This window comes from Meles meles, chromosome 10 (genome assembly GCF_922984935.1).
Source record: "Meles meles chromosome 10, mMelMel3.1 paternal haplotype, whole genome shotgun sequence".
In the NCBI taxonomy this organism is placed as follows: domain Eukaryota; kingdom Metazoa; phylum Chordata; class Mammalia; order Carnivora; family Mustelidae; genus Meles; species Meles meles.
The window spans coordinates 23,431,718-23,451,897 of record NC_060075.1 but is presented as its reverse complement, the minus strand read 5'-3'; the positions used below and the strand labels follow the sequence as shown (position 1 = coordinate 23,451,897).

Below are 20,180 nucleotides of genomic sequence, written 5' to 3'. Positions count from 1 at the left end.
AATTTAGAAAGAAAAAACTCTAATACAGAGGAAACCATCACATCACACTAATTAAATATAAGACTATAGGTTCCCACAAATAAAAAGCTATGACACAAGGTGTCAATAGAATATAGGTAATATGCAACATACAACTTAGAGAAAAATGGGTTTAGCATAATATTAACACTACCTCATACTGAGGATGTCCTGCACAAATAAGCAGCAGTTCCAGAGTTCGTAGGTCACCAAGACCTTGGCCTGGAGTACAAACAATTTTTTCAAGAAAAGTTTCACATAGTTCAGTGAAAATACGGCAGTAATTCAGAACTCTGCAGATGAAAGAGTAATGAGAGCACCGAGTCAGAAATCTGTATATGTACATACTCACAGACATACTTAAATAAATAAAAGGATCCTCAGCCTAAGGAACATGTAGTGATTATTTGCTACGCTGTATCAGAATCTCTGTAACAGCCACCTTTCCTTATCATATATTTTTATACCTATAAGCAAATGACTCAGTCAGTTCAAAATCTCAATTATAAGCAAATGACTCAGTCAGTTCAAATTCTCAATTACTAAAACATATGAATAAAATCCTTATCAAATTACACTTGATACTCCAAAGTTCTTCCCTCATTCTTAGAGCCTTTTCCTTTGTGGGTGGAAAAAATCACTACTGTCTATGATTTCAACCTCTCCTGCATCCATTTTTCACTCCAGGTTCAGTCAAAAACAGAGCATCTTTAGGATGTGGTGTCTGTATTTACCCAGAATCATTAAAAAATCATGAAGGATGGAATCCAGGGCTACTGCCTTAAATAATCACTCACTTGTCTAAATCTTCACGTGCCACAGCCATGTGATAAGCAGTTTCCAATGTTAGGACTCCTTGAAAAAGCTGCATGGCTAATGGCAAGTTAGTCTCCACATTCTCAATGGCATAGAGAGCTGAGCACACACAATCTGAAGCAGCTTCGTGTAGGTTGGATGAGGTCTTATCCTGTTGCTGGGAAATGGTAGGAATAGGGAAATAAGATGTATGTTCATTAAGCTGTAAACCAAGTACTAGCAAAACAATTATAGCCTGTTTCTGAACATGTGCTTTAAATGCATAACAGCCTAACAGTCATGGCCTTCAACCAGGTAATATTCATCAATCTTCCTTATTTCCCTATATGCCAAACAAATCAGCCTTTCTGTACCATTCAGTCACATGACTTTTAAAATTCCATGATGGTTTTGTTTTGTTTTTTCCACACCAGCCCCTCCAAATGTAATGCAACGTTTCCCTACCCTGTTTTCCCATCCTTTTTTGATATTTAAGTACTATTTAAAATGAAAGGGTCTGGGTTGTCTGGTGGCTCAGTTGGTTAGGCGCCCGAATCTTGGTTTCAACTCATGTCATGATCTCATGGCTTGTGGGACTGAGCCCCACATTTGCTTCCACACTCAGTGCCGAATCTCCCTGGGATTCTTTCCCACTCCCTCCCCCTCTGATCCTCCCCTCACTGGCACATATTCTCTTTCCCTAAAATAAATAAATATATATATTTTTTTAAATAAAAAATAAAATAAAATGAAAGGGTCCAACAAGTCTCAAATACCCACACCTACCCAACATATCATCATATTTCAGAATACCAAGGTTCAAAAGAGATTCTTAAAGCTTCTGGGAATGAGAGAAGGTAACTTTGAAAGGAGCAAAATTAGTTATTTAAATTCTCATTAGCAGTGATGCCTGCCAATATACAAGAGAGAAAGGCCTTGGAAATCTTGAAAGAAAAATTGAACCTAGAACTCTATACCTAGTTAAACCAACAGTTAAGAATAAAAGCAAAATATAAATATTTCTCAGGAATACAAAAACTCAAAGTTTATTCCCCACATATCTTCCTGAGGAAGGTATATGAGGACATTCAAAAAACAGTTAATCCAATCCAGAAGCATAGTAAAGAGAAGTTTCAGAACAACAGCTGGAAAGTAGATCTCAAGAACAATTGGGACAAACTGGAGTAGAGTTCAAACAGTGAGACCTTCAGGGTTTCTATTTAGAAGAGTACAGTTTAGAGAATGGATAAATTTAGTGAAGGCATATTAGTCTTTTATGAATAATAAAAAACAAGGACATTCAGAATCATGGGGAAGGAGCTATACAAGCAGGGTTGGGAGATCACAAGGATAAATGCAAATTATTCATTAGATTATTCTTAGGTTGACAGGTGGATTCAAAAATACTTATTATTATTACTCTGTTTTAAAAGTTAAGTAAATGGGGGTGCCTGGGTGACTCAGTGGGTTAAAGCTTCTGCCTTCGGCTCAGGTCATGATCCCAGGGTCCTGGGATGGAGCCCTGCATCGGGCTCTCTGCTCAGCAGGGAGCCTGCTTCCCTTTCTGTCTCTTTGCCTGCCTCTCTGCCTACTTGTGATCTCTGTCTGTCAAATAAATTAAAAAAAAAAAAAGTTAAGTAAATGTCCATATTTATTCTTTTGTATATATATCCAGCATTACATTTGTAAAAGTTTAAAAAAAAAAAAAAAAGAACTATGGGAGAAAAGGCTATATATCTGTAATAGAGATGTGGTCCAAATATAAAGCAAACTAAAATATGGCATGATTTTGAACCACTGAATGCATGTAAGAATGAGAATATATTTGACTCTGACTCTAAAACCACACTTCTGTTAAGTGGCAGAGAAGTCCTAACACTGGATCAGTGGAGAAGATAATATAATCCTGTCACACTAGTTTGCTTGCTGCTTATCCTTATCTTAATTCCCAGAAGTAACCACTGCATTGAGTTTGATGTGTATTCTAAGCTGCCCTCCCTTCATATGTAATCAATCATATTCATAAATTTTAAAAAAGATTTATTTAGAGTGCACATGCATGAGCAGGAGGGGCAGAGGGAGAGGGCCAGGGAGAGGGAGAGAGAGAATCTCAAGCAGATACCCCATGGAGCACAGAGCCCAAAGCAGGGGTCAATCTCATGACCCTCAGATCATGACCTGAGCTGAAACCAAGAGCTGGTTGCTCTGCTGACTGCACCACCCAGGTGCCCCTCATATTCATAAATTTTTAAACAAAAATGGGATATTAATTTATTTATACTGACTACTCTTCCAAAGACATGAGACAAAGACAGTGAACAGCAAAACAATTACTAGAGTCCTAACTTTCCTGTCCTAGCTCCTGATGCAAGAAAGCAACATAAATACACTAACAACAATGAAACACCAAAATGGCTCCTAGAAGAATGTGCTTTCCTTTTCTTTAATTCACAGTGATATCAACCCATTATCTATTATCATGCTACCATCTTCTAAATAACAGTGCACCAGCATATAACCAGTACACACAGAACTTCTATATATATATATATTTTTTAAGATTTTATTTACTTTGACAGACAGAGATCACAGGTAGGCAGAGAGGCAGGCAGAGAGAGAGGAAATTCCTTTCCTCTCTCCCTGCTGAGCAGAGAGCCCAATGCAGGGCTCGATCCCAGGACTCTGGGACCATGACCTGAGCCGAAGGCAGAGGCTTTAACCCACTGAGCCACCCAGGCGCCCCCAGAACTTCTATATTAATATGACTTCATGAAAGGAGACTATCCAGGAAAACGAGACAATGTCACTCCCATCTCCAAAGACCTGATCAATATGTGCTTGAGACACTGCTGTTTCTTGTTCTAAAAACTAGTCTTATTCCATGCACTCACTCAGTCCTATCTACCAAGACAAAAGAATGTATTACTAGATACTATTATTTTCAAAGCTTATGGAAAACATGCCCAAGTATATAAAAAGACACTACTTTTTATCCCATTTATCTCAAAAGCCTCAAATCCAGCCTGTACATACCCTGATGCTTAAGTAAATTATCACAACTACAAAGACAATATTCTGATCTGTAACTGTATCAAAGACCCATTGACCATTATTCTATTTTTAAAACAAGAAAAAAACCCAACGGTTTTTTACTTGTTTAATATGTAAATCATTGATCTACATGTAGAACTGCTTTCTTATTAAACTTAATTGTAGGGGCGCCTGGGTGGCTCAGTGGGTTAAAGCCTCTGCCTTCGGCTCAGGTCATGATCCCAGGGTCCTGGGATCGAGCCCCGCATCAGGCTCTCTGCTCAGCGGGGAACTTGCTTCCTCCTCTCTCTCTGCTTGCCTCTCTGCCTACTTGTGATCTCTGTCAAATAAATAAATAAAATCTTAAAAAAAAAAAAAAAAAAAAAAAAAAAACTTAATTGTAGGGGCGCCTGGGTGGCTCAGTGGGTTAAGCCGCTGCCTTCGGCTCAGGTCATGATCTCAGGGTCCTGGGATCAAGTCCCACGTCCGGCTCTCTGCTCTGAAGGGAGCCTGCTTCCCTCTCACTCTCTCTGCCTGCCTCTCTGCCTACTTGTGATCTCTCTCTGTCAAATAAATAAATTAAATTAAATTAAAAAAAAAAACTTAATTGTATTCTATTCTCAGTATTAATACTCATACCTTCATTTGATACTTGGTAATAAGGAAGAGACACTGCCACTTCCTTACTATACACCTTTCAATCACTATACAGAAATCTGAAAACACTACTATGTCCCAGAAGGTTAGTTACTACTGTGACTACGTGGTAAAAATACTTTCATAAACAAAGCCAATACTTACCAAAACCTCGAAAAGGAGTGCTAGTAACTTATTGTTAGCCATGAAGTTACTGTCCAAAACTCCTAGGTTAAACCAACTTCCTAAACAGCGAAAGACCTTCATAAGCATTTTCTCATCTGTTCCTGCTTTTTCTACACAAGTCATCTGAAAAGAAGGAAAAAAAAAGGTTAAAATAATGCCAAACTTTATATTTAAGCCATTATTACAATCACCTCTCAGGTATAATAATGAGAAGGGAAAAAAAAATAATGAGAAGGAAAATAATACTAACAGTTAAGTGCTTTTTTTTTTTTTAAAGATTTTATTTATTCGTCAGAGAGAGAGCAGAAGCACAGACAGCTGCAGGAAAAACAGGCAGAGCAGGCAAAGGGAGAAGCAGGCTCCCTGCTGAGCAAGGAGCCCGATGGGAGACTCAATCCCAGGACCCTGGGATCATGACCTGAGCCAAAGGCAGACACTCAATGGACTGAGCCACCTGGCCATCCCAAAAGTGCTTTGAAAGTACCAGACAGTGTTCTCAATACTCTTAATTCATTAATCCCCACCAAAACTATAGTCAGGTACTATCTCCACTTACTCAACTGGGAAGCAGACTACATAGAGACTGTAGACTTGCCCAAAGATAGTTCTGTTTCAGAAATAAGGGTTTCTTAGATCCCTCTTCTGCATTAATGAAATCTCACCAAAGAAGTATCTTAAAGTAATATTCATCTACACAGTTGATTTTACAGAATAAAAACAAGACAGTCCTACTATTTTATGTCCCCATATAAAAAGCTGATGTTTCAGCTTTTGCGCTTGAATACTCCAGCAAATATACTATTCCACAGAAAGTGACACTACTATAAATATGGTAGGTTGATAAAAGAGATAAAATGAGGGGCGCCTGGGTGGCTCAGTGGGTTAAAGCCTCTGCCTTCGGCTCAGGTCATGATTGCAGGGTCCTGGGATCTAGCCCCACATCGGGCTCTCTGCTCAGCAGGGAGCCTGCTTCCCCCTCTCTCTCTGCCTGCCTCTCTGCCTACCTGTGATCTCTCTCTCTCTATAAATAAATAAATGAATAAATAAAAATCTTTAAAAAAGAGATAAAATGAAAAGTCAGAGGAAAACTCACTGTTTCTCTTTGCAAATTGTTTTTGTGATGTATATTTTTTCCAAAGTAAAGTATAATCCAACTTTTTTGAATTTAAAAAATGTCTAGGGCGCCTGGGTGGCTCAGTGGGTTAAGCCGCTGCCTTCGACTCAGGTCATGATCTCAGGGATCCTGAGATCGAGTCCCACATCGGGCTCTCTGCTCGGCAGGGAGCCTGCTTCCCTCTCTCTCTCTCTCTCTCTGCCTGCCTCTCTGCCTACTTGTGATCTCTCTCTCCTGCTGTCAAATAAATATATAAATAAAATCTTTAAAAAAAAATGTCTAAAAATGATTTCTACAAGCAATGGGTCAGAAACACCATAATTGCCATAGGGTTTGGGAGGCCTGTGGTGGAGGCATGGGATTACAGAATCCCACAGTGATCTAAATGTTGACTCTTAAACTTCTAGGTAGCCATGCTCCTCCTATATTTACTGTATCAGGCAAATATGATTACGTTCTTCTCAATTAGTTTGAATTGTACTGAACTGAATTGAAATGAAAGAAGAAAAACAAGAATGCTTCAAGTACATTCATGGCAACCACACACATACTTGAATCTTTGAAGCTCTGGATGTGAAATTACACAACTGTTTTGGCCTTTATACTTCCTGAGTGACATTTCAGTTTACTAAGACATGATGTTTACAAATGGAAGGACCAGACCATACATTCTAACTTCTGACTCAAACTTAGGAACAGAATTTTGGAAAAAGCCTACATCTATCTACTTTGAAGAGAAAAAAAATTCTTCTAATTAAATCAAACACATACCATAAAGCTTCAGAACTAAGAGAAAGTTACCTTGAGCTCCTCTTTAAAAACTGTATTGTTAAGAACTCTGTCTCTTAAAACAAGGCCTTAAAGCTGAAACATAAATGCCAGTAAAAATAGAGCAGAAGTAAATAAGAATAGATCTTGGATTAACAAAATGAAGAATAAATGAAGGGAGAAAAATGTATTAGAGGACAGGCTCAGTTCAACTATAAGGGCAAGAAGAAGAATATTTAAAACTTTTAAAAGTTCAACACAATGTTTAGGAATGGCTCCATTTTAATAGACCACAAAAGTGTAATACGGACAAAACGGGATGGAATAGAATGAGTAAAAGGAATGTGGGGAAAACAGCCAGTCTATTTTTCGTGGCAATTCTGGACTATTTCATTTTCTGGGTTCTATAACATAATAAGCTGTATGACAGAATTACAGACCCTATTAATTATCACTGGGACAAATTTTTCAGATTTCATTACAACAAATCAAGCTATTGCCTGCTGTCAATTATGAGGAAGTGTTAAGTCAAGCATATGCCTTGGAAGTCCAAGTGGCTGCTGCACTTGACCACTGTGCCAGTAATGATGCCTATGAGGACTGCAGTGTTGACTGGATTCTTTTGGCTTCACTTCAGTCAGTCCTTACAAAAAGAAAATAACAAGCTCAGGTCCCTTAAGTCGTAGTCTGAGAACCAAAGCTTCCACAACCGCTCTAAATGAGGTTCTTATTTTGTGTAGCTCCAGGGCTGATATTCATACACATAACTTGTGTGGCTTGCTAAATTATAAACAGCTGAATTCACAATCTCAACAAATTTCTCATGTGAAAGTTAAGAAACTTTAAAACATGGAATTCTGAAACTTGAAAAAGAGACATCTGGTGTCTGGACCCTAATGGAACAGATAATCTTGAATTCCCAAATTACTGAGTCTCCCTTACAAGTAGATGTAGTGTGCCTTCCAGTGTCTGAGAAGAATAGGCTTCTTCAGTTTGAAAGCCCTGTAATAACCTCCTCTGAGACAGGTGCCTTGACAGGGGATGGGATGCCCAATCTCTTCAAGATTTACCATAACCATTTCCTGTGCCACCACAACTATGGCCAAATCTTAGCATCTTCCAGGGGGGACAGGTATATACAAGAGGAAATAACTTATCAAGAAAACTCTAACTTTGCTAACATGTATTTGAAGAAACCTGGGGAACATACATGGGAATGATTCTAAGGGTACCAGACCATGGGAGACTGGAATATACCACCAACTTGAGCCAATCTCATTGATATGAATGTACTTCCTAGCGATTCTGGATTTAATGAGTACATGGCACCTCTGGGAAGTACCCAGGAAAATGAAGAGTACAGATATCTAGGACCTGGGAGCAATCTGCACCTTCTTTTGTAGGTGATTATTCTTTTGAGAAACACCTTCTGGCTTGCTGCTAAACCTTGGTAGAAACTGAACATCTATCCACATGACATCAGGTGATCACAAGGCCTGAGCTTCTCATCATGAAATAAGTACTGTCTGAACTACCTACATATGGGCATGCATAACAGCAACCTATCATCAAACACAAACGGAATACAAGAAACTGAGTTTAAAAAGGTGTAAGAAAGCTGCATGAGCAGATAGGTCAGATTCCTTTGACAAAAACTCTTCTTGCATTGATTCATTTCCCTCAATCCATGCCTATTGCCTCCTGTCTCCTGGATGTTTCTTACAACCTAGATAACTAAAGAAGAAAACTCAAGCCCAAATTACAGAATGATGTACACACATGCTGGTACCACCTGAAGGTGGACAGCTGCAGAATTACAGACCCATAAGGGCAGTGAAGGACACTGAGAGACAGTGGTTGTAATGAAAGGACAGTGGTTGAAGGAAATCCTAAAGGACAGAACTTCAAGCAATATAACTGGTTGTCCACCTCGTATGGAGTGAGAGGCGACCAAAAACATGAATCTATACTTATTTATGGACATTTTCAATGATTTGGACGACTAGATATCTGGAAGAAGCATGATTAAAAGTTTGGTGACAAGGAATTCAGTATGTATGAATGGTATATAAATAGGCACAGACTGTGGAGAAATTTTTGTCCTGTGCGAATACCCACCAGAAGATATCCACTACAGAGGAATCTTTCAATGACAGATGGACAAAATGAGAAACTCTATAAGGTCAGCCTCTTTTCCCAGGCACCTTGCTCAAGAGGCTCATAAACAAAATGGCCATAATAGCTGGGTTACAGGTTACACAAGGATTAAAAAGGACTTCCACTAAGTAAGTTAAAAGCTACTGATGAGTGTCAAATCTACCAACAGCAGAGACCAATACTGAGTCCCTAAAATGGCACCATCTACCAAAGGACCAGGCTGATTGATTACATTGAACTTCTATCACAAAGGAAGCAGATATTTGTCTGCAAGAACAAGACTCACAGGAAGAAAGAGACCTATATGCTGGATATGGATTTGCCTTCCCCGCTTGCAGAGCTTCTGTCAGCACGGTATTAATCACAGGCTCACCGAATGCCATATCCAATCATAATGGCATCCTATGTAATCCAGGAACTCATATCAGAATAAGGGAAATACAGTAATGAGCAACTCTGCCCTTTGTTGGAGATTTTAGTACCCAAGGAAGGAATGCTTCTACCAGGAAATACAAACATGATTCCAGTGAACTGGAAGAGAAGTCAACTACCTGGACAATATGGGCTTTTTATGCCACTGAACCAATAGGAAAAAAAGGGAGGAGGGTGTTAACCTTTAAGATGGGAGTGACTGATCCCAATAATCAAGGAAAAACTGAGTTCCGGGGTGCCTGGGTGGCTCACTTGATTAAGCGTCTGCCTTTGGCTCAGGTCGTGATCCCAGGGTCCTGGGATGGAGCCCTGCATCAGGCTTCCTGCTGTTTCTTCCTCTCCCGCTTCCCCTGCTTGTGTTCCCTCTCTGTCTCTCTCTCTGTGTCAAATAAATAAATAAAATCTAAAAGAAAAAAGAAAAACTGAGTTCCTCCTACACAATCGAAGCAAAGAGTTCTCAGTGTAGAACCCACAGAATTTTCTAGAGAGCTTCTCAGTACTTCCATGCTTAACAATAAATGTTAATGGAAAACTACAGAAGCAACAACCCAAAAAGGCAGGATTATTGAGGGCTTATACTCTTTGGGAATGAAAGTCAGGGTCATTTCAAAGAGTAAAGAACACCAACCAGGTATAAGGTTCTGACCAAGGCAGGTGTCTTAGTCTATTCAGGCTGCTATAACAGAGTACAATAGGATGGGTGGCTTACAAACAACAGAAATTTATTTTTTACAGATTTAGAGGCTGGGGAAGTTCAAGATCAATGTACCACCAAATCCAGTGTCTGGTGATGACTGGCTTCTTGTTTGATAATCAAGGACCTTTCCTCTATGTTTACACATGACATAAGAAGGAAGGGAGCTTTCTGGGGTCTCTTTTATAAGGACACTAATCCCATTCATGAGGGTCCCATATTCATGACTAATCACCTTCCAAAAGCCCCACCTTCTAACACTACAATGTCAGGCACTAGGTTTTCAACATATAAATATATAAACTGGGGCTGGGCACACACATAAATATTCAGTCTATAGCAACATTTAAATTTTGGTGGGGGGAAAGGGGAGACACACAAATATTCAGTCTATAGCATCAGGGGAAAGAGGAAATGAGCTGTGCAAGAAAGCCATACATATGAATTACAGAACTCCTGTGATAAATACATACATGAGGGCTGTAGTAGCTCTGCATATTTCCTCTTTGCTTGTTATGCCACTACATACAAGTTATTTTTTTTTTTTAAAGATTTTTACTTATTTGAGAGAGAGCATGAGAGAGAGAGAAAGAGAGACAGCATGTGCATGCGAGTGTACACAAGCAGGGTAGAGGAAGAAGCAGACTCCCTACTGAGCAAGAAGCCCAATGCGGGCCTCAATCCCAGGACCCTGAGATCATGAACTGAGCCAAGGCAGATGCTTAACCAACTGATCCACCCAGGGGCCCCTGCACACAGGATTAAATGTATGTAAAAGAGTTAACCAAACAGAAAGCTAAGCTAGTCAAACAGGAAGACTAAGGCTGGCTATAGATACATTGCGTCCCGCGCCACATTCACCCTTTTAGACTAGTCTGTAAAAATGGATCTGGGCCCATTAAATATTTTTTCCTATGCCAAGCAGCACTGACTTTTTGTCAGAAGGCCACTAGAGAGAAATAAGAGGAAAGGAGTTCTGCTTCCCAGTGTTAGCGTGCTCACTTGGTAGCCTTCTACAGAACGTGCAGCTGCTCCAGTCCCAGACTCGTTATTTCCTCTGGTGCCTGCCTCCTGCAGGGCTCTGGCCACCAGCTTCCCTGGCATTTCCCCCACTCTCTCCAGTGGATTTATAGCAAAGAGCTTCTGGCTCCTAAAGAATGTACTTCTCCAGCACCAGATCCAGTGTGCTCAGTTTCTTCAGTGCCTGCAGTACATAGTGGCCAGCGGCTTCCTCTGATACTGCCACACCAAGGTGATTTTGTGGCAAAGAGACACCTTCCCTGAATAGCTTTCTGGGCTTCCTAGAAGGCAGATTTCCAGCAAGTTCAAAAAGACGAATTTTCAGCAGCACAGAGTGCCAAAACGACTTCTCCACAATACTGTGCCTTCTCTAAACAGGGTCTGGATCTCAGCCCTGGGAGGGGATGACCTCCTCCCCGCTTGGGAACCCTATCTCAGCCTTGGGGCTAATGTATGCTCCTTCTATCTGTTTTATGCCTATATTCCTTAGCGCTCTCTTTACTTCTTACTAGATAATCCCTCATCACTGTAACCTTCTGTTAGAATTAATCACTCTTTATATTAAACACTCCTACATACTACTATGTGGTTTCTCTCTTCTGACTAGATCCAGACTGATACTAAAAGAAACCAAGAATTCTAGATCTGGGGCAAGGAGGTAACAAGGTGAGTAGTCATTTTTTGGTTAGGAAGGAGAAAAATGCTCTAGTGGCCAAAATTATAATATTTTAAGCATCAAAAGAATGATTTTAGTTGAGACCCTAAATCAATGAAAATCCATGAGTCCTAACACTCCATAAAGAGATGTCAGAAAAAAACAGTGACACAAGAGGCAGGTTTAAATCAAAACCTTATTTTGCAAACAGGAAATTAAAAAAGAATTTAAGATTTATACTGCCTTTCTAGTAGAAGAATGCCAGACTACTCACAAGAATGCCGACTAATATATACAGAAAAAATGACAAAATTATTGAAATATTATTTTGCAAACCATAGTGAAATTATTAAGACAATGATTACCAACTAGAATTTAAAATCCTTAAGCAGGAGCAACTGGGTGGCTCAGTGGGTTAAAGCCTCTGCTTTCGGCTCAGGTCATGATCCTAGGGTCCTGGGATTGAGCCCCGCATGGGGCTCTCTGCTCAGCAGGGATCCTGCTTCCTCCTCTCTCTCTCTCTCTGCCTGCCTCTCGGCCTACTTGTGATAACTGTCAAATAAATAAATAAAGTTAAAAAAAAAAGAAAAGGAAAAAGAAAATGATTTGGGTAACTGTTTTCTCCATCATCCTAAGGATAGTATACTTGTACCATTATTAACGCATAGGAGAGTATCTGTTCATACCATGGATGCCTTAGGGCATTAAGGCTTAATTCTCTAGAGGAATTCCTACTGAGAAGAGCTGTTTTAGATACAACTTCCAATTAAAGGAAATACAGAGAACAGAAAAACAAACTAAATGAAACAAAGACAAGGCAACCAGAAAATCCAAAAGGCAAGACAGTCTATAAAATAACTGGTCCAATCTCAACTCAAATCAGTGTTGTTTTGAAAAGAGATGGAAGAGGAGCTGTGATTAGGAATCATAATAAACTGATACAAGGCATGGTGCTAGAATGAATACTGATTTGGAAAAATGCTGTTAAGGATATTTTAGGATGAACTTGGGAAATGTGAAGATGATCTAGGTACTTATTAGAGGATATAAAAATTTACTGAAATGGAAGGATGAAGCTGGATGACTGAAAAAGAAACTGCAGGAGGATAGGTAAAATACAATCTCATTTGTATTTAAAAAATTTGTTGGGGTGCCTGGGTGGCTCAGTGGGTTGGGCCTCTGCCTTCGGCTCAGGTCATGGTCTCAGGGTCCTGGGATCGAGCTGCGCATCCGGCTTTCTGCTCAGCAAGGAGCCTGCTTCCGCCTCTCTCTCTGCCTACTGTCTGCCTACTTGTGATCTCTCTCTCTCTCTCTGCCAAATAAATAAATAAAATCTTTAAAAAAAATAAAAAAATAAAAATAAAAAATTTGTCATATGTTCATAGAGGATATGTACTAAAAGGTTAATAGTGTGATCTCCAGATGGTTTGAATATACTCTGTCTGTATTTTCTAATTCTCAATAATACTATTTCTTTAAAATAAATTGTAAGTTGAAAAATACATTTAAAAGAATAATTTTCCAGTGAATTTCTAACACCAATCTGAACACAATTTTAAGTAAAAAATGTCTTTTCAAATAAAAAGTATGACGTTGCAGAAGTACTGAAGCAAATCCCTGAAAAATAATCTATAACCACATTATTGAAAAAACTGACCTGGGCTATAAAGACCTAAAAATGAGATGTGGGCTAGATAACTGAATACAATCAAGTTCAAGAGGTAACAAATATTTTCTTTAAAGGGCCAAAGAGTTAACACTTTAAATTTTATAGACTATATGTGGTCTCTGTGAAAATTATTCAACTCTGCCACTTCAGCTCAAAATTACAGATGTACACAATACGTAACTGTATGGACATGACTATGTTTCAGTAAAACTCTATTTACAGAAATAGGTGACTAGCTCATAGACCATAAATTTACCCATCACTGGTCTATAGCATTAAAATGTCTACCTAATCAAAAGGACCTAATCACATTTAACTCATTTTTATTTTATTTTTTAAAAGTTTTTATTTATTTATTTGACAGACAGAGATCACAAGTAGGCAGAGAGGCAGGCAGAGAGAGAGGAGGAAGCAGGCTCCCCGCTGAGCAGAGAGCCCGATGCGGGGCTTGATCCCAGGACCCTGGGATCATGACCTGAGCCGAAGGTAGCGGCCCAACCAACTGAGCCACCCAGGCACCCCATATTTAACTCTTTTTTTAAAAATGGTGTAGTATTATCTCATTTATAATTGTGATATTGCTCAAAGGTCAACTAAAGACCTGAACCACCTCCCTATCAAAATCTCAAGTGATCCTTAAGAGAGGATAAGATCCTTTCCTTAAGTAAATTTACACATTAGCATGGTCCTTTGTCAAGAACCAACAGTTTGTAGCATGAAGTAGTAGAAAAGCAAGGAAGTGTATCAGAAAGTCTGAGTTTAAATTCTGAATTAGCAGTTGTGTATGTTTAAAGTCTATACATCTAATTCATAAAATGGAAATAACATCACCCTCACAGTGTTATTTATAAGCTTAAAAAGTACAGTTTCTGGGCCTGGGTGGCTCAGTTGGTTGGGCCACTGCCTTTGGCTCAGGTCACAATCCCAAGGTCGTGGGATTGAGTCCCGAATTGGGCTCCTGGCTCCGTAGGGAGCCTGCTTCTCTCTCTGCCTCTGCCTGCCTCTCTGCCTGCGTGTGCTCTCTATCTCATAAATAAATAAATAAAATCTTAAAAAAAAAAGTAGTTTCTGAATCTGAAAAGTATTTCACTGTAGTGTTCTACAGATGTCACAGTATTATCATTGCCAATTTTTGCAAAGAAATCTGTATTTCACAATAATGCAATTGAATTAGAAAATAACGACCATTGCTTTTTGCCCCTACAGAGCAACTTAGTAATTTCATACTTACTCACCAATAGAGATACCACTGTACTAGAGTAGAAGGCCAAATCTTCTATAATTTCTGTGCGCCGGTTAGCCCCAATTCGTAAGGAACGACTATGTACTTCTTCAGGTAACACTGTAAGGATCTCCAGCAGAAAAGGCAGAGAAGTTACATCATTGCTGTATCTGGAAAAGGAAAGGGAGAGATCGAAGTTATTTAGAGTCAGAAAATACACAATCACATACCCCACACAAAAGGTAACAACAAGCTTCAGAATAACCTATAACAACAGGGGTGCCCAGGTAGCTCAGTGGGTTAAGGCCTCTGCCTTCGGCTCAGGTCATGATCCCAGGGTCCTGGGATCGAGCCCCGCATCGGGCTCTCTGCTCTGCGGGGAGCCTGCTTCCCCCTCTCTCTCTGCCTGCCTCTCTGCCTACTTGTAATCTCTGTCACATAAATAAATAAAATCTTAAAAAAAAAAAAAATAACCTATAACAACAAAAGCAGCATTCTCACTACTGGTAAAGTAGAGGACAAAAACAAAACTTTTTGGAAAGGTATCTAGAAATCAGCATCACCTATGACCCAGCAACTCCACTTACAGAAATTTCACTCTCAGAAAAATCTCACATACACATGCAAAGTATACAAAAATCAGCACTGCAATACTTTTTTATAGTATCAAAAATATTGGAAAATATAAAGGTCTTCCATAATTAGGATACGAAAGGTTACAAACAATTATACAATGGAACATACATAGCCATTATAGTGAAAGAAGCATCTATGCCCTAACATGAGAAGATGTCCACAATGTACTAAGTACAAAAAGTGTATGAAATATGTTACATATGAGTGAACAAATACATAGGTATATTAAAATATATATGCACTGATTTACTTTAAAATGCTTAAAGTCTGGAGGACTACACAGTTAACCATTAATAGTGGTTACCTAACGAAATACAGAAATAGGGAGAGAAAAAGGCTTTTACTTTGAAAGCTTCCACACTATTAGAATTTTTTCAAGGAACATGTGTTAATTTTCTTAATGAAAATTTTCAAAAAAAAAAAAACACAAAACTATCCATATTTTTTTATTTTTTATTTAAAGATTTTATTTATTTGACAGAGAGAGATCACAAGTAGGCAGAGAGGCAGGCAGAGAGAGAGGGGGAAAGCAGGCTCCAAGCTGAGCAGAGAGCCCGATGTGGGGCTCGATCCCAGGACCCTGAGATCATGACCTGAGCTGAAGGCAGAGGCTTAACCCACTGAGCCACCCAGGTGCCCCCAAAACTATCCATATAAAGGCTTTAATAACACATTATAGTTGGAGGTAAAAAGGACATCCACTTTGTTCAAAAATAATACCCTAACCAAATGCCAAAATGCAAGCAAATATCAAGATTATCTGGCCAAGACCATGAGGAAATGGTTTTATTCAAAGTAGCAGGCTCTGTGTATCTAAAAATCATATTGTCCCTTTGACAGATATGAAACAATTAGTAACAAACAAACCCCAATTAGTAAGAACTTTTACTCATAATGACTTCTAATTTAACATAATCTTAAACATTCTGACTTTTTTTTTAAGATTTTATTTATTTATTTGACAGAGATCACAAGTAGGCAGAGAGGCAGGCAGAGAGAAAGGAGGAAGCAGGCTCCCTGTGGAGCAGAGAGCCTGATGTGGGGCTTGATCCCAGGACCCTGGGATCATGACCTGAGCCGAAGGCAGAGGCTTTAACCCACTGAGCCACCCAGGCGCCCCATTCTGACAATGTTTTCATAGAACTGCTGACATGTCAGTTAGTGGGAGTGATCCACAAGAAAGTGAAAGACTTTGCTGCAGTTAATTAAAAAAAAGTGTATATAAATTATGAGGGCCTTTTATGTTCCACACAACATACTTCTGTAATATTCAAATTTTTAATTATTTTCTTTTTATCTAACAAAAGTTAATAATAAATACTTCTTCGTTAAGAGTTTGGGGAAATATTCCAAATATCTAGCTAATGCTAACAAATTTCTCTTTGTAGGTTAATAGCAATTCCAAATGCTAGAATATAATTAATACAAGTTACTTACTTTTCCACCAATGTTTGTACACACCCCTTCCAGGAAGGCATCTGGAGGGCAAGGTCTGCTATTGCTAAAGCCAGCTGAATAAGAGGAGAGATTAAATAAATGAATAGAACGCATGAAGAGAAATAGGGTTACCATCAATATTATCTGGAAAGCAAAGGAACTAAACTTCATCCAAACAGTATGACAACAAAGACTGACAACCACCCTACCTCTCCTCACCTCCACAATTACATATAGAACGTAAACTCTTCTGGGCTAGCTACGAATTGTTAATTTTTAAAAGTTAACCTCTAAAAATGAAAAACAAAACCAAAAACAACAAAAAGAAATCAGAAAGAACAGACTATAGATCTTCCTCAGAATATATCAATACTTACTTTTATTTGGCAATACCACAGAACTTCATGGACAGATAAATTACACTTTGCCAAAAGGCCAAAGCTACTGACAAAGTCAGCCCTTTGATTCACTCCTCAAGTAATGGAATGCCATTTCCCTTCTCTTTCCATTTCTCATCTTGAAGCCTTATGCAAAAGCCTCCTTCCTCTTCAAGGGCACTTCTATGCCAGGCAGAGAACACACGTTGAGTATGTATTCACGGAAGCTTCCAGTTTTCCTTTTTAATATATTTACCAGTCTAAAGGGGGAAGGGCCAGATGCTGCACTATTTTATTCATGAGTCTTTAACTAGCCAACTGGTCCAGAAATGATTTTTTTAAAGGCAAGAAGGCAGACATCTGACCCAGAACAGTAAAGTATACAGTGTTTTTACCACCTGCAATTTTAATTGGCGGGGGGGGGGGGGGGCACATAAGCCTGCCTGTGAAAATCTATATTCACCTCCCCCACTTCTGGTATTTAAATTGGTTTGAAATCAAATAAACTCTAATATTAACAAAGAAGATTTTCACTTTCTATCCACTTAAGAATACAGCAGTAAGTCCATAATAAAGTTGTTAACAATACTTCACATGGCCTAGCAATGTCAATCAAAATTAATTTGACAAATCCAAGTGGCCTTATAAACCTCCCTGATCAGAAGCACAGGATTTACCTGCGTTACAATGACAGGTGACAAGTCTTTCAAGTTCTGGATATGGGTTAGTAATGAGTCCCGTAAAGAGGCATGAGAGTCTGTGGGGAGCTCATAAAATGAGGTTTGAATCTTCATTTTCATGGTCTGTGCAGCAAAGTAGCATGATTCCACATCCTGTCGGATCTGTAACAACTGGTCTGAAATCTCCCATGCATGAACCTAAAAGAAAACCAGACAAAATGTCTTAAAGACTATTGTACTAAGTAATTTTAATGTTACACCTCAACATATATAAAGACATATGTAGACCAAAGTTAAAAACCTGACAAGCTAAATTACCCACTAATTTAGCTAATACCTCAAACTATGTATTTAAAGGCCCTGTTCAACGAAAGTATTACCTAAATCTTTCTTATCTCATCCTAGGAAGACCTGCGAGTTATCATCAGATCAACAGATCTAGTCTTGCTGATTAGAATCATTAATTGTATAGTGGGGAGAATATGAAGAATAAAGTCCCAAAAGCTCCTACTAAAACTAAAATGTCACTGTTTAACTTCCAACCCCATCTATAGGTTGGATATTCTTTTCCACTTAAAAGAAATAAGCTTTTGTTCACTTTGAGAATTGAACCTGAGAACCATTATAATGTACCTATAAATAGGTCTCAGTAGGCCTACATTTCAATCTTTAGTTCCTTTTAGCAGAAAAATCATCTCATCCCAAATGAATATTTCATATAGTTCTATCATTTTGTAATGTATTTGTCTGGCAAAGTGCTATATATACATAATACTAAAATCATTTTCACAGGAGAAAATAAATGTATCTCTGGAAATAATAATGGAATGAAAGCATAGGATTTGGTCTCTAACAGCTAGTCACAGTTATAAAAAAGTCCTATTTTGAAAGATAACTTTGGGAACAAAGTTGTACAGTACACAGTAGGCAACAAATTACAACAGATTAATTTTAATCCAGTTCTACCAAACTGCCTCTTCTTGGAACAGGCTAAAATAGGTTATATAGGCAATAATGAACTGAAAAAAAATTTTTCAATCTCAATTCAGGAGCAGAGGCAATTTTAAGAGATCACAAAGAATTACCCAGTCAATTTCTTATGAAGCTAGAGCACTTCGCAAGTAATACAAAATGATTCAAGATCTTTCCACAGATAAACAGAAGTCAATAAAGAGAAGCAGGTAGAATAAATGGCCTGTACAAGTTCCCAAAGTAAACTGAAAATAAAGACCCTGAAGGTCATTAGAGGTTTATTAACATAAAACTTAGCTTTCAATCAGATAAGATGGTGGAAAATAACCCAAAACATTATGTCACACAAAAAATCTTCCAGCCACATTAGTTTTTAGCTATTTAGTATCTAACCAGTAACTCAAGCACACCTGTAGTTTAATATGCCATCAAAATGTATTTTGTGCAAATTGGTATTTTATGATCTAGTTTTTGTTTTTAAGTAAGCTCTATACCCAATGTAGGGTTGAACTCATGACCCTGAGATCACAAGTTGCATGTTCTACCAAATGAGCCAGCCAGGCGCCCCTCTAACTGCTATTTTAAAAAAATAATAGCAAAAAGATTCTATGAAACCTTATAATCTCCATAAATGCCCTCATAAAAACACAGTCAAAGAGCAAAACTAAAGCACTATGGGCATTTACAACAAAACAAGGTATTATCTAGTTATGTCTAACAACCCCAAAATATAAGTGATTGGGGAAAAAACCAGTGACATCTGTAAGACCTGTATAGTTTCAGCTTCAGTAAAAGCAGAAGCAGAGGAAAACAACAGGGCATCTAATGGATGTAAGGGCAGAGGAACACCTAAAGAGCCAAAAAGTATTTAATGGAAAGAATACAGAGACAATTTCAGGACTGAAAATAGAAGAGGTTTTGTCAGACCTGAAAGCAGGTGAGTAGAAGAGGTGAGTGGAAGAGGCCTACATAAAATCTAAGGAGATGGTATAGTCTAGCTTCTAAAATTCTTGAAGTGGAAGGACAGACTCCAAACAGGATAAAATGCTGTCGAGAGAATCAATATTACACAGGATAACTAAAACAGAGACAAAGGAAGAAAAGAAGGTAACAAAACCAGGAAATCTTAGAAATCAAACCACATTTGTAAATACTATCAGACGACAGAAAAGGAAGTTCTTTGAGATGAATATACTACCCTTAGCCATGCCTCTTAAAGTTCAGAAAGACTAATTTCACACAAAAATAAGCAATCGAGGCCAAATGCTATATACAGATATAGGAGGAAAAAGAAAATAATGAACCAAATAATATCTCTACAAGGCAAGCAGGCCAGAAAACACATTTTTTAAAAAGTAGTCTACCAGAAAAATACAGAGATACTAGACATCCATCTAAATAAATTGGACATGATAACACTAAACACGGCAGTATCTAAAACAACAATAACAAAAAACAGTCTAAAGTCCAAAGGAATAGAAGCTAACCTGAGGGCGCCTGGGTAGCTCAGTGGGTTAAGCCACTGCCTCCAGCTCGGGTCATGATCTCAGGGTCCTGGGATCGAGTCCCGCATCGGGCTCTCTGCTCAGCAGGGAGCCTGCTTCCCTCCCTCTCTCTCTCTCTCTGCCTGCCTCTCTGCCTAGTTGTGATTTCTCTCTGTCAAATAAATAAATAAAATCTTT

General features: G+C 38.6%; 1 protein-coding gene across 2 annotated transcripts in view; it reads right to left on the bottom strand.

Moving 5' to 3' along the window:
• TNPO3 (transportin 3) overlaps positions 1 to 20,180 on the bottom strand; it is an 86,472-nt gene that overhangs the window by 40,877 nt on the left and 25,415 nt on the right. For both annotated transcript variants that reach the window (XM_046020502.1, XM_046020501.1), the window contains 6 exons: positions 17,524 to 17,724; positions 16,470 to 16,543; positions 14,410 to 14,566; positions 4,645 to 4,788; positions 816 to 991; positions 173 to 311 (listed from right to left, as the gene is read on the bottom strand). In XM_046020502.1, coding sequence (XP_045876458.1) covers positions 173 to 311; positions 816 to 991; positions 4,645 to 4,788; positions 14,410 to 14,566; positions 16,470 to 16,543; positions 17,524 to 17,646 — 813 coding nt within the window. In that variant the 5' untranslated portion in view covers positions 17,647 to 17,724. The remainder of the gene's footprint in view (positions 1 to 172; positions 312 to 815; positions 992 to 4,644; positions 4,789 to 14,409; positions 14,567 to 16,469; positions 16,544 to 17,523; positions 17,725 to 20,180) is intronic.